General features: G+C 40.3%; 1 protein-coding gene across 1 annotated transcript in view; it reads right to left on the reverse strand.

Moving 5' to 3' along the window:
* Window positions 1–14,433, reverse strand: part of LOC124555299 (zinc finger C4H2 domain-containing protein) — a 160,621-nt gene extending 146,188 nt beyond the window's left edge. The window contains exon 1 of the mRNA XM_047129170.1: window positions 14,240–14,433. Within this exon, the coding sequence (XP_046985126.1) occupies window positions 14,240–14,295 (56 nt within the window). The 5' untranslated portion in view covers window positions 14,296–14,433. The remainder of the gene's footprint in view (window positions 1–14,239) is intronic.
* Between the last annotated feature and the right edge of the window lie 263 nt (window positions 14,434–14,696).

Genomic DNA, 14,696 nt, shown 5'->3' on the forward strand with positions numbered 1-14,696 from the left:
AAAACAAGCAGATGCGAGAATTCGTTGTCACGACGAAAAAGTAAGGAATCCTAAATTCAAAATAGGTGATCTCGTTCTTGTAAAAACACATGAAAAGTCAAGTGAAATTAATAACGAGATCAGTATATATATATATATATATATATATATATATATATATATATATATATATATATATATATATATGTATGAACCACGAATTCTACCAGATTGAAAATAAATATATAAATAAATATTAAAGTAAATCAATATGTAAATAGTTTTGTTTCTTTTGTTCTATGTGAAAGGTAAATGTTCACTAAAATATGTTGCAGTATTCTAATGAAACTTCTAGTTTAAGTAGAAACTAAACAGACTGGGAAAGACTGAGCTTCTAAGAAAGGAGGAGGAGGATATTAGTGTTTAACGTCCCGTCGACAACGAGGTCATTAGAGACGGAGCGCAAGCTCGGGTGAGGGAAGGATGGGGAAGGAAATCGGCCGTGCCCTTTCAAAGGAACCATCCTGGTATTTGCCTGAAGCGATTTAGGGAAATCACGGAAAACCTAAATCAGGATGGCCGGAGCCGGGATTGAACCGTCGTCCTCCCGAATGCGAGTCCAGTGTGCTTCTAAGAAAGCCTTAATAGATGTGTACATAAGTGTTGTGGAAGAGGTAGAAAAGTGAGGAGGTAAAGTGAAAAGGACGGGCTATAAAGTAATAGGCGCATAACGTGTGTTTTACTTGCCTGAGATAAAAGAAGTGTATTTAAAATTTTTGTAAAAAAGATGTTTAAAGTGTACTGTGTTTAGAAGTAAGAAAATTGGAAAGAATATATGTAAATCATTTAAGTAATGTTTAGCAGGAAAGAGAGAAAGAACTGGTGTTTAATTTTAAATATGTAATATAAGTCTGGAGGTGTACCAGTAAGAAAGGGAAAACCCTTGGTAAAAAGCTTAACGAACTTTTCAGATTCATTATAGGAGAGACTTCTTATTGAATTATCACTGTTAGATACTCCAATAAGAAGTGGGGCATGTGTAACGGAACTGAAATGAGGGTAGGCTGCCAATAATTTGGAGCCCGCGTGTCGGAAACGGGCGCACTGGAGTGAGACTGCCAGGGAGTGCACCCTGATGCCATCTATTGGCGAAATCGGGAATTAGCGCTACCTGTCAGACAATGCACTAAGCTCTCAGAGTCAAATGTATTCTTTTTCTTGGTAATTATAAGTTATTACTGTATAATTTAATATTGTAAAGCGCTAGTAGTAAATTATTATGACTGGTATGAACTCCAGGGTAATAAATATAAATTTTCTTAAATACTAAATGATTTCAGTGAAAAGGTGGTAATGGAACGCCCCAACTCTTGGTGATACGAGCGTAGCTAGGGGCAGCTGGAGACACAGGGACTGAACAATGGAATGGCCTGGGGAGTGTTGACGTGATCGGACGTGTGTAACTGTGCTCACGCAAAAGTGATTGTGCAACAGCGAAGAGGTGAATATCGTCGCCGTTCGTGGAGTAAAACGCGACGAACGGTTATCGAAGCCGCCTCTATGCCACTGGGGCTGATTGTAAGAGTTCCTGCGCCCAGATTTTATGGCGGACGTGCAGTAGCTTATACGAGTGCTACGGCTCGTAGTTCCAGCCGCCATTAAGGGCATGAGGCGTGAAGAGCTGCGTTAGCCACATGCATCTCACCACCAGCACCGACACGTCTACCCAAGGCAAGACTGCTTGCAATTGTTAATTCGAACTTTGTATAAATGTAAAAGGAGAATACCAGTTTTCTTTTATGCAAGTACAGAGGACAGAATATAGTAATGAGTAAAATTACGACGCATGTTGTTCATTGTAAAGTGTAGTAACCTCAAACATAGTATAGTGATATCAGACTGAGGCCACCATCGCCTCTTTTATTTACAATTCTTTTTGTTGTAGAATACTTTAGCGTATAAGAATGTTGAAAAGAGCAATGGTCACACCAGAATGAGTCGCCTATTTATAGTTACTTAAATTTTTCTGAGTAACCCTTCAAGTAAAGTCACTTAAGTAATTCTATATCAATTGTCCAAAGAGTAGTATCCAAAAGCATTACATAAAGTTGAAGGATAGAATTTTGTTAACCCAAGTTGCATAAATAGTCTTGGTAGTAATTACCAAGCCAACTCACAGAAATTGAAAGAGTATTTGCTTTGTAGAATCACCTCGAATAATCAGAAATAGTAATATTCAGAATTAAGTTTAAATTCAACTCAAGCCGTTTCACTTTGAAACGAGCCAAAAATTGATTTATTCTTTTGCTCCTTCAGAGCTGGCGACTGTAATTATAAGTATTTTCAGGAGGATTCGACGGTAAGTCTGCTGCTCTCGTCGTGCTGATAGGATTATCCACAGCTGCTAGCAGTGGTGATTGGATACATAAGCTCACTACCAAGTTAAGTGGGTCAGGTAGGCAGTGTTACCGTGTGAACTGTAGGGCACTGTAGGCCGTGGATCGAACCCGTTCAATCATCACAGCTCTTTGGGAAATAGTCCAGTTAGGAGTGTGCTAATCATTAGGTAAATACTGGCGAGTAACGGTCAAAATGTACACGCAAGTGAATTTAGCAAGGTCCATGTAGCACATAGTTAATGTGGTGCAATGGCGAGGGTAGGAGTGGAGTAAAAGTGAACTGAGCTTGTGACAGCTGTGCTGTATTCAAATATTAACAACGTTAATTCACTACTACCTCTTACCATTAGGACTGAGCTATTTACAGTTAAATACGTAGCAGTAAGCGCAAAGGCATGACAGCTACAAGTCCGTATTGGTTTTATACATACGGAATTAGGAAGCGGGTCATTCCGTCAGTGGAGGGGGTTAAAACAACCGAGTCAGTTGAGAACATACCCCCTTTACTGATGGAAAGATTCGGCAGTTCGGTCGCAAGTGCCTGTCAAGACAAAAGGATATGTCGCTGAATCCAGAGAGGTGGTTCACCAGCCTCTGCACACAGACTCTGAACTGGGCTGGTCCGAAAGGCTCCAGTCGATATCTGAATACCCACATGGTGGACAGCATCTAACATCCGGAAGTTGGAAGGATGGGCCGATCCATAGACCACGCTGTCATAGTCTAAGTGTGATCGAACAAATGCCCTATAAAACTGTAGGAGGCGGGACCTGTCAGCTCCCCATGTTTTTCCGCCAAGGTATTTCAAAATGTTCAACAACCGGAAGCCCTTTGTTCAAAGGTCTTTCAGGTGTGGGAGCCATGTTAATTTTGAGTCAAATAATAAAACCACAAAGCACACCATGTCTTGAAAAAGTAAAATACAGTTCCCCATTGTAAGCTCTGGTTGGTTAAAACTCCGACGAGCACAATTAAAATTGGCACATACACAGTCTTCTCAGGTGAGAACCGAAAGCCAGTTGTTTGGGCCCAGGTTTCCAGCCTCCTAGTGGTTAACTGTAGCTGCCTCGTCATTGTCGTAAGATCAGAGGAAGAGTAGAAGATTGCAAAGTCATCCACAAACAAAGACTATTTGACAGGGCTCCTGACTGCAGAGGAAATGCCATTGATAGCGATGGCAAACAATGTGACGCTGAGGACACTGCCCTGGGGCACACAATTCTCCTGAACATAGCAATCAGACATGGCATCGCCAATGCAATAATGAAAACACCTGTCGTAAAGGAAGGATTGAATCAGAAGCGGCAGGCGTCCACGTAGTTCCCACTCATGAAGTTGGCGAAGGATGTTGTACCTCCAAGTAGTGTCATACGCGTTTTTGAGGTCAAAAAACACACAAACTAAATGGTTCCAGTGTAAGAAGGACTCCTGTATCGCTGTCTCTAGTAGAATTAAGTTGTCAAGAGTGGAATGGTAGCGCCTGAAACCACACTGGGAGCGTCTCAGGTAACCTCGGGACTCTAGCAGCCAGACGAGGCAGCGGTTGACCACGCGTTCAAGAGTTCTGCCCATACAACTAGTAAGGGCGACACTCCGATAACTGTTAGGGGCGGTATGGTTCTTACCTGGTTTCCAGAATGGAATTAAGATTGCCTCCTTCCAAGTCATGGGGTACTGTGCATCAAACCAAATCTGATTGAAACAAGAGAGGAGCTGACCTTTCGTTTCAGGGCACAGATGACGAAGCATGGTATAATGGATCTCATCAGGTCCTGGAGCAGTGTGTCTGGCTGCAGATAAAGCTTATTCCATTTCCCACATGGAGAATGGAAGGTTGTAGACTACTTCATTATGCGAGAAAAAATTGAGCTTCCTCACCTCTGCTGTCCGACGGAATACCTGAACAGCAGGAGCGTGTCTGGATGACTTAGTAACAGTAAAAAAGTGTTCAGCTAAAATGTGAGCCATCTCTTCTGGAGTGTCCACCAAGACCCCATCATTTGACAAGGCCATAAGGAGGCGTGGACTACCCTTGCCTGAAATCCCTCTTATTGATTCCCAAATGTGCGCACCTATCCATGGTTTTAGAGCTGTCCATGTAATTGACAGCAGCGCCTTAACTCTCCTGAAGAACTGAAAGAAAAATTACACCAAAAGGTCATGGAGACAACTGAAACTTTAGAACCTTGGAACAGATCAGTCATAATTCAGTCTGGGTACCTGGGTACTAACCCAGGGTGTGTGTGAAAGAAATCTTAGGACATACATTCTAAGGTCAGGTGGAGGTTCTAGCAGAAGGCCTCGATACACATTCCAACTGGTAATCCCACTCGAGGATGGGTGTCAGTGCCCTTCATATGCAAAAATAACATAGTAAATTTGATGAGAAAGAAATTGTTGGATAACGATCATGTAAGTGAGTAACAGTTGGTACTGTCAGAATGGAAGAGGGAAGATCACCACTTTGGCAAGGTGACTTTGCTACAGGACTAGTCTGGAAGTTGCCAGTGGGCAGTCTTATTCCACAATGATGAACTGATTCTAACAATTTCAAAGCTGAAGGTGGCACCGACCCATAAACCTAGAATCCATAGTCCAATCAGGATGAGTCGAAGGTCTGGTGAACATGAAGGAGCTTAATGTAATCCACACCCCAAGAAGTACGGGCAAACGGGCAAGGAAGCAGAGAGCGTTAAGCTTCAGCATGCGCTAGTTTTTAGATGATGCTGCAGAAACGGATGGCTCATGTTTCTGCAGGAGAGAGCTGGGGACAGTGGGAGAGGATCCAAGTGGATGTTCTTTGGATGGTGCCTTGGAGCTAGTGTTCAGCAAAGACGACTGAGTGTGAGCTATATGAAATGCAAAAGTTGTCAACACACTGCAGAATGATCAGTGGTGCGATGAAGCTCAATAGCCCACTGGTGGTGATGAAGTACATACACATACAGCATGTATGATGCATTCTCTTTGACTTGTGGGAAACTGGGTGATGCACTAACATGGAACAACTGGTGGAGTAAGAAATTATTAATAAAAACCAGTAGGGAGCCTTAAAAGCCTCAGTCATGGAGGGTAAGTAAAATGTGATGGTGTCAAGCAGTGTTGTATGCTTTACCTAGATTAAAGAAGACTAGAATGAGGTGTTGACATTTAGGAAAAGCCTGTCCAATTACTGTTTCCAACCTAACCAGGTGGTCTGTGCTGACAGTCACTCCCAGAAACCACACTGATAGGGGAACAAAAGGTCCCGGGATTCAAGAACCCAGTATAATCAGCGAGCAACCACCCCTTCAAGCAGTTTACGAAATGCACTGATAATGCTAATGGGTTGATCGAGGTCAGGTTTCTACCCAGCTTCACAATTAGAATAAGGATAATGTGTCACCACTGTGGAGGGAAGGCACCTTCAAGACAAACACAGTTGAATACCCTGAGTAGGTAAGGCCTTTGAGTAATGTTCAGATGATGGATTACCGGATTATGAATCAAATTAGGGCCTGAAGCTGTATCCTATGTCGAGGCACCAGCCTGAAGCAGTTCCCAGTCAGTGAAAGGTTCATTATATAATTCAGCATGCTGGGGAAGGTACAGGAAGGGGGGGTGGGAGGGGGAGGGAGGAGGAGGAGGATCACAGATGTCCCCATCTTCTTGTTTATGCATTTCAAAGGCAGGGATAACACACACCTTGCTGCAAAGTGGGTCGCAATATATTCAGCAAGAACTGCTGCTTCGGTACAAAGACTACCCTAAAGGAAGAGACCCAGCAGAGTAGTTTATCTTTGGCATCCCAGCAGACTATGGGGCTTGGTCAACACATGGGATGAAGAGACGTAAGCAGGAAACATAGCACTGGCATCATCCCTTCTTACTGTGGTTAATTAGATAGTGACGCTTAGCACAGAGCCATTTCAAAGCACTGAATGTAGTCTGCGAAGGATGTCGTTCCAGGTGTTGCAAGGCCCTTCAATGATCCTGAATAGCAGATACTATATCTTTGGCCCACCATGGCACTGGGCAGCAGTGGAATGGGACCATAAAAAGGGTGACAGCAGTTCCAGCAGCACAGGTGATCACGTCTGAGGCATCTCCCACAACCTTGTTGACTCAATAGGATTTGTGTTACTAGAAATGTTAGGGTCAGGACTTTCCATTAGGCACTGGCATTGGCTCCATGACAGAGTTTAAACCAACTATCAGTGTGCATTACAGCTGCAAACAGTTCACCATGGGTCTGAACAAAGTGAGCAGTGCTTTACTCATAAAGCAGTAGTGATGCTGCTCTTTGCAACAACACATTAAAAGGAATATGGAGAGGTCCTCCTCCCTCACCAGGGTTGGAGAACATGATTCTGAAGTTTGATTTAACTGGCAACTTGGGAATAGCTCCTGGGAAAGACCGATGAGCGGTCCCACAAATCGTCGTCACAGCCGAGACTGCTGGAGGCAATGCGCAGTGTGTGAGCCGTCACTACAGCTTAACATGAAATGGTGTACTATTTAAAAAGTGCTGTGAACAGTTATGAAATGATATCTTTAGTGTGGTTCCAAGCTGTCCCGGATGCAGATGGTCATCACACTGAGCAACATTTGTAACCTGGAATATAAACATGATTCACAATTCACAAATGTTACCCCCTCATGTGGAAATTAAAATGGGTTTCTTTCAATAGTTGAGTCATTACATTTCTTTGCACATCCTTACAAATGTTTCCACAAGGTTTCATTATCATACGATCATTTTTCATGGGAGCCATCTGAAGTAGTGAAAGTTTAATTATAACCATTTAATACAACTGCCAGTTGGCTTTCTGAACTCTGAGTGGTATGAGGTCCATCGGGCAGTGGCAAGGAAGTCACAATCATTGGAATCACGTTGAATACTGACAAGATCCTGAGCAGTATAAAAAAAGTTATTACTGTGATCAAAATGGGTTCATCAAACAAGAGATGAAGTTATACATCAGACGGGAAATGTCTTTGAAAATAATGAATATTGTACATCACTGTTGAAAACTATGAAGAATTATGGCAGTTCCCTTGATACTTCGACTCTGCACCACACAAATGGGGAACATAAGTACATGATAAAGCACTCATGCCACAAACAGTAAATGTCACTGTCAAATATCCTATCAAACCATTATTCCACTTACCAAAATAAAAATAGTGTGTGGGACTTACAAAATGATTAGCACTATGTATTTATGATGAACATAACTGGGAAAATTAACAGTAGGCCTATGCCATTCATTTACCTCAAAATGAAGTGCTGTAACAGCACGTGAATCTCCATAAAGCTTTCCTAATTTAGATTTTCTGTGATTTCTTTCACTCATTCAGTCATACCAAATTCTGGGATAGCTTCATTAACAGTAACACAGTTCATCACCTAAATAAAATGGTCTGAAATGTTAAGAAGTGTCATCCAGCACATCAAGTGGGTTACAAATGACTACAGAACTTCATTACAGCAGAGAGAAATTCTTCAGGTAGTAGAAGATTGTACTGGGAACTAACAAGTAGTGATATCTGACTACTGCTGCACAAAATTGAAGTTCACTGAAGACATTACAGTGAAAATATTAAAAAGAACGAGTAGTTACAGACCATTTCTTGGAATTCAAAGCTATATGACAACAAAGCGGAGAATTCCGGGTCAACCAAAAGCTGTGATTCCACCTGTCTGCTTTGTCCAGTGATGTAACTCTGTTATGTGATGCCTTTGTGGTGTGGCGTACTTTAAATTGTGTTTGTAGTGGATGTGTTGGAGTAAGTGGCAGCACATTAAGATATTATGTTTGTATTTTTTACCTATTTGGGAAAGACGTTTGTGTGATATAGGAGTTAGTGCTGTGCATTACAACAGTGACCTACTTTAATCTCATTAGTTACTGCCTACTAATTTGTTTTCAGTTTTGAAATCATTAGTTTGTCGTGTTGTTAATAGTTTGAACGTTAATTTTTTGTTTTTGTTTACTGCTAGATATGGCTCATGATGAAATTTACTAGTTGTTCATTGGTTGTAGCTGTGAGTGGTGATACGGCTTCTACAATTACATTTCTCTAGTTACATGGCCTTGTGATGGAATGTGTGAAGGGTCAGCAGTGTACAGAATTTATGAAATTGAGCAAACTCTTCACTTCCCAAATCAGAAATGAGCAAATGTGGTGGTGTTTCCAGTGGGTTTCAGTAATGGTTATCTTGATGCTTTAGTGTGTGTGTTTTAGCCACCTAGATTTATATTTAACTAACTTTTAGTGGTAAGTACAGTTTTATTAAGTTTAGTGTGTTTATGTATGTAATTTTCTTTGAGATGTGGGTATAGAATTTTATGTTATAGTAGTTTCTGATTTTGCAGTTTGTGTTGGTAGCTAAAGTTCATATTGAAAAGTTTACAGAGGTGGGTATCACTGAGTTTGTTGTTATTTTTGTCTGGTTAGGTTTTGATTACAGCTAGTTCTGCCAGTAGTGAGTTGTTGGAATCATGGGCTTTGTTTGAGTTATATAGGCCAAGCAAAATTTGTGATACTGAGTTTCTGGTAAGTGTGTGAGTTTCTTGTTACCTTTGGCTTTTTTAAGCTACACACATCAAGAGAAATTTACAATACCAACAGTTTTCATTTTTGCATTTTTTGGTTGTGTTTAATGTTGAGAATTTCACACATTTTATTGCCGGGTTAGGCTAGTATTTGTTTTGGAATGGTGTTGCTATTCTTATTGCCATATATTTAGTTTGTGTTGACCCAAACCCCCCATATGTCCTGCAGTTGGCCCTTTAGCTGCATTTTATTGCTGGTATTAAATATTTCACTTGTTAATTACGTTTGTCTGCAGCTGTAATGACTGACATGACTGATTGTATGTGCTTGAGAGAAGGATGTGTGCTACCTTGATGATGCCACGAGTCAAAGCAGACGGGCAGAATCACAACTTCTGGTAACCCCAGAACCTTGGTGGTAGGATACAGTAAGAATCAACTCATTTCACTGCTAACTTCCTTCTCAAAAGGTTTGGACAAGGTAATGGGTAAATGAGAATATGGATCAGAAAAAACCTTTCCACTGGACATGCCATTTACAATAGATCCAAATGACAAGATTTCAAGTAAATGACAAGATTTCAAGTACTGAGATGTTTTGTGCTGTGTAGGCATTAGACTGTGCAAATCACAACATTCTTAAAACTAAGTTAATGGCTATCAAAGTATATTGCTTAAGTGGTTCACTTCATATTTAACCAACAGAGAGCAAAGGTTCATTTTAGATAGCTCTCCCCATGAATCTTCTCAATGGGGGCAAATTACTACTGGTGTTCCACAGGGTTTGATTCCTGGACAATTACTGTTTTTGGTATATACAAAATGTCCCACAAGGAATGGTCAATATTCAAGAACATGACAGAAATAATTATTCAAAGCAAAAACATGGACTCTAAAATGCATACCTTAAGAACTATGAGCACCAGTTCATCTTCGATACTCTGAAACAAATCTCTTCTTTTACTGAAAGTTCTTTGCTTTCCATATTGCATGGGGGGGGGGGGGGGGGGGCAGTATGGACTCAAAACTATAGAAAGGCTCTATAATGCCTACCTTGAAAGCTGTAAGCACTTGCTAATCTTCGCTAATATGAAACACACGTCTTCTATTAAAGAAGCGCACATAGCTCTTAAGGTATGCATTTTAGAACCAATGTTTACTAGACATCTTAGCTTTGCTAGATCATTCCTATCATATTTGTGTATATTGACCATTCCTCCTGGGCACCCTGTGTAAGTGACCTTATATCTTACTGTGATCTTTGCCAAAGATGGAAGACTCATAATCCAGTCAAAAGGAATGACAAAAAAATTAAATATTCACAAATATTATTGACTAGTCCTTAGTAAATAGTTTATCACATAATTTACTTAGAGGAAGTTCAGTTCATTCAGTCCTATATAAGGCAAGATATGTGATCAACACCACACAACCAGCAGAATGAAACATGTTAAGCTGATTGTTCAAAATTTCTAGGTGTGAATAGATTGGTTGGTTGGTTTGGGGAAGGAGACCAGACAGCGTGGTCATCGGTCTCATCGGATTAGGGAAGGATGGGGAAGGAAGTCGGCCGTGCCCTTTCAGAGGAACCACCCCGGCATTTGCCTGGACTGATTTAGGGAAATCACGGAAAACCTAAATCAGGATGGCCGGGCGCGGGATTGAACCGTCGTCCTTCCGAATGCGAGTCCAGTGTCTAACCACTGCGCCACCTCGCTCGGTGGTGTGTATAGAAATTAGAAGTTTAATTGGAAATCATGTATTATGGATCTTCTCAAACATGAGTTCAGCAACATAAAATTAGCATTCATTCTTTGATGCAAAAGGGAATAATTTTCCGAGGCAATTCTATACATAGAGACCAAGTATTCATTGCACAGAAAGGTGCTGCAAAGACAATATAGAACTTCATCTAGGCAACTGTGTAAAAAATTATGCTTACTAACAACAGCCTCAAAATACATTTCTCTTGTATAATGTTTGTTGTGAAGAATTGGGAACTACTTGAAAATAAAAACCTCTACATCTATACTCTGCAAACCACTGTTAAATGTATGCAGAGGGTACATCCTACTGGACTGGTTATTAGGGCTTCCCCCATTCCATTCATGTATGGAGTGGGGGGAAAATGATTGTTTAAATGCCTCTGTGAGTGTTGTAATTAATCTAATCTTAGCCTCACAATCCCTATGGGAGTGATATGTAGGGGGTTGTAGCATACTCCTAGAGTTCTCACTTAAAGGCAGTTCTTGAAACTTTAAGTAGATTATCTCAGGATGGTTTCCATCTACCTTCAACAGTCTGCCAGTTCAGTTCTTTTAACATCTCAGTGACACCCATGGGTCAAACAAACCAGTGACCATTCACGCTGCCCCTCTGTAGACATTCAATATCCCCTGCTAGTCCTCCTTGGTACAGGTACCTCACACATGAGCAGTATTCTAGGATATGTCACACAAGTTATTTGTAAGCATTATCCTTTGTAGATTGAATCCATTTCCGAAGTATTCTGCCAATTAAAGAAAGTCTGCTACCTGCTTTATCCTTGACAGCTTATTTGATCGTTCAATTTAATGTCCTTACAAAGTGTTACATCGAAGTATATGTATGAGTTTACAGATTCCCACTGTGACTCATTACTTTTATATTGGGTGTATACTACTTTTTACTACCGATACCACACTACAAGTCTCAAAAGTTTCACCACCACCACACTTAATCCTACAACCAAAAAACACACCTATAAAATCAAAATTGGAATCTAACACTTCCCTTGACCTGTTATCCTTACGTCATCTCCACATATAGCCGCCCCTGATCTGAGACGTCAGAACTTTAGTAAGCATCATTTCTTCACGACACACTGAACACTTCACGACTTCAGCCAACAGGCTGAATAACTGAAGAAATTTTATAAAAGACAATGCACTGTCCCCCATCATCACAGACAACCGAAAACTGTTGACTGTCAGTCATATCCATACAGTCTACCAAAGACATAAACAAAGCGATTTACCAAAATTTACACATGACAAACAGAAAAAAAACTACAATAACGTCAACATAACAAAACCAAAATCGTTAACTCACTGAAAAATATTCTGCTGAAAGCACATTCACCACCGATACCACACACGGGCAATGTTACCACGCAAATGAACCCCATACGCCACGTAACACGCTATCTATAAACACACCACCAGAGAGAACGACTAACCGCAACAATATGCCACACACTCAAACTAGACCAAAAACATCACGTAACACCCAACACACCACCAGAGAGCACCAACAATCACATAAAAACGATACATACGAACACGCCACTCTCACAAAATAAACTATGCGCCGTCGTGACGTCACACACCACAACAGCCTTATGTCACGGCCCAAAGCCGACCTGTGGAATCGGGTGCTTCGGTTGACCCGTAATCCTCACTCCTGTTGCACATTTCATCTGATACTTCATGTGATCACACTTTTCATGCAGGTGTGGTACTAGGTAAAATGCTTTTCGGAAATTGACAAATACTGCACCTACCAGACTGCCCTGATAAATGGCTTTCAGGATATCATGTGAAAAAAGTGCAAGTTGGGTTTTACATGACCTACGTTTTCGAAATCCATAATGGTTTGGCACGGAGGAGGTCATCCTGTTTGAGATACCCCATTATGTTTAAGCTCAGAGTATACTACACGATTCTACAACAAATGGATATCAAGGATATTGGACAGTAGTTTTATGGATCATTCTGCTAGCCTTCTTGCAGACAGACCATTCACAAATATTATCACCAGGAAGAGATGTACCCTCCATGATACACAACATTACTCTTGAACAGAAAGGGGGGCAAAGCATGAAGCCATAAAAGAATGTGATCACTTCTCTTATGAATTAAAGTAGCTGGAAGATAAAAGAACTGTCATTACAGAAGTCCACCATCTGCTTTGACCCATGACATTATCAATAGGTCTATGGCGGGAATGGCTACTGACAGCATATACAAAATGACAATGACGTCACTACACACACACACACACACACACACACACACACACACACACACAAAAACCACCACCAAACTAACGTGAAACATATTCAGCAATACAACCGAACATCTGCAGAAACTGAATGACAGACATCATATCACCCATCTCAGAACGTAATGAGACAATTATGAACTTCACTGTCATATCCATACCTAATGAAAAAGCAATAAATAAGTACGTCTTCTCTCCTCACAACAAACATCAAACTAATCAGAACTTACAAAAACGCCAACCACGTGAACAAAATATAGCCTTAACCACTCACTTAAAACACTTCCACAACCCATGTAACCGCACTAACTACCTAAACTCAAAACCACATTAGCATGATGACAACCAAAAACTCAAATGAACCTGAAACCACAAGTTAAACTCAGCATGTCTACATCCACCACCAGAGGGCACCATCAACAACAACACAACACCTCCAAACGCAAGTAACTCAAAAATTGCGAGCCATAAGGACGTTACACACACCATTAGGGGTCAAGCAGACGGGTGGAATCGGGCGCTTCCTTTGAAGACAATCCCAAATCCTTTGTACTTTGCTATTCCTACACCATAGATGAATTCGTGAGTAGATGCTATGTAAGGTTTACAATTATCAAAGTTTGTTGTAGAACAAGATTAAAATAAAAAATCCATTTACTTCGATGGTCAACATGTAAATATTTCTTCGCAGAGAACAGGTATGTTACTTATGAATCTACTGAGACGTTCAACAACATGACGACAGATGGGGAATATGATCCAAAGAACATATAAAACTAATTCAATTACGAACGGAGTTCTTGATGGTAAATTACATGAAGTATAGATAATAAATTCTTAACATACTATGGTAGGCTACCAACTCTTATTATAATCCAGGCTTTTGCTTACTACAATTCCGTAACACAAACTGAATTAATAATCAAATAGTTTCTGACACATTTGCAATACATTAACCACCACACTGTCTCACTGCCTACCTCACACACACAAATGAAATTATTGCTCATATTCTTTACCACACCTTACTAAATAACGTTTTTCCACTTCTGTCTACTGCCTCTTACAAACAAAAACAATTCCGGACATAACTATACATCATATTTCCGTATAATCAGTCATAAATACATGAATGAAAGAGATGTTAATACTTAAATGCAATAAGTATAAATACTACTAACAGCTACAGTATTACACTAGATCGCAATTGTGTACCACTGAACTTGCAATACACACATAATGTTTATATTATCCTACCATTACTACAGTTTATAACAATACCTGATTTCTTTCAACGCCTCTAACTTCACAAAAGTAGTCCTTTCATCTGTTGCCATAGTTATAAAGTTGTGTTAGAATATTTATGACTCCAACATAAAGAAAGATTCCTAACACCGAGTTCTCAATCTTAAAACGCCAAATCTTTGTTGTTAGTAATACAATCTTTCCGAAAGAGAAGAAAGTCAAAGATGTGTACTTTGGTAAAAACGATAGTCAACGATAATAAAACAATCAGCTACTACTCGGGTAGTTTGGAAATACCTGTAAAAGGAATAACACTTTTCAGAATATCTGTTCTCATTCGCACTTTTCTGAAATAAAAACCCTAATTTCACACACACACACACACACACACACACACACACACACACACACACACACACACACACACACATTCCTTGAATTAATACTTCATAAGTTTATTTTATTTTTGTTGTAATATCAGAAATACTTACAG

Source organism: Schistocerca americana, chromosome X (assembly GCF_021461395.2).
Source record: "Schistocerca americana isolate TAMUIC-IGC-003095 chromosome X, iqSchAmer2.1, whole genome shotgun sequence".
NCBI classification, from domain to species: Eukaryota; Metazoa; Arthropoda; class Insecta; order Orthoptera; family Acrididae; genus Schistocerca; species Schistocerca americana.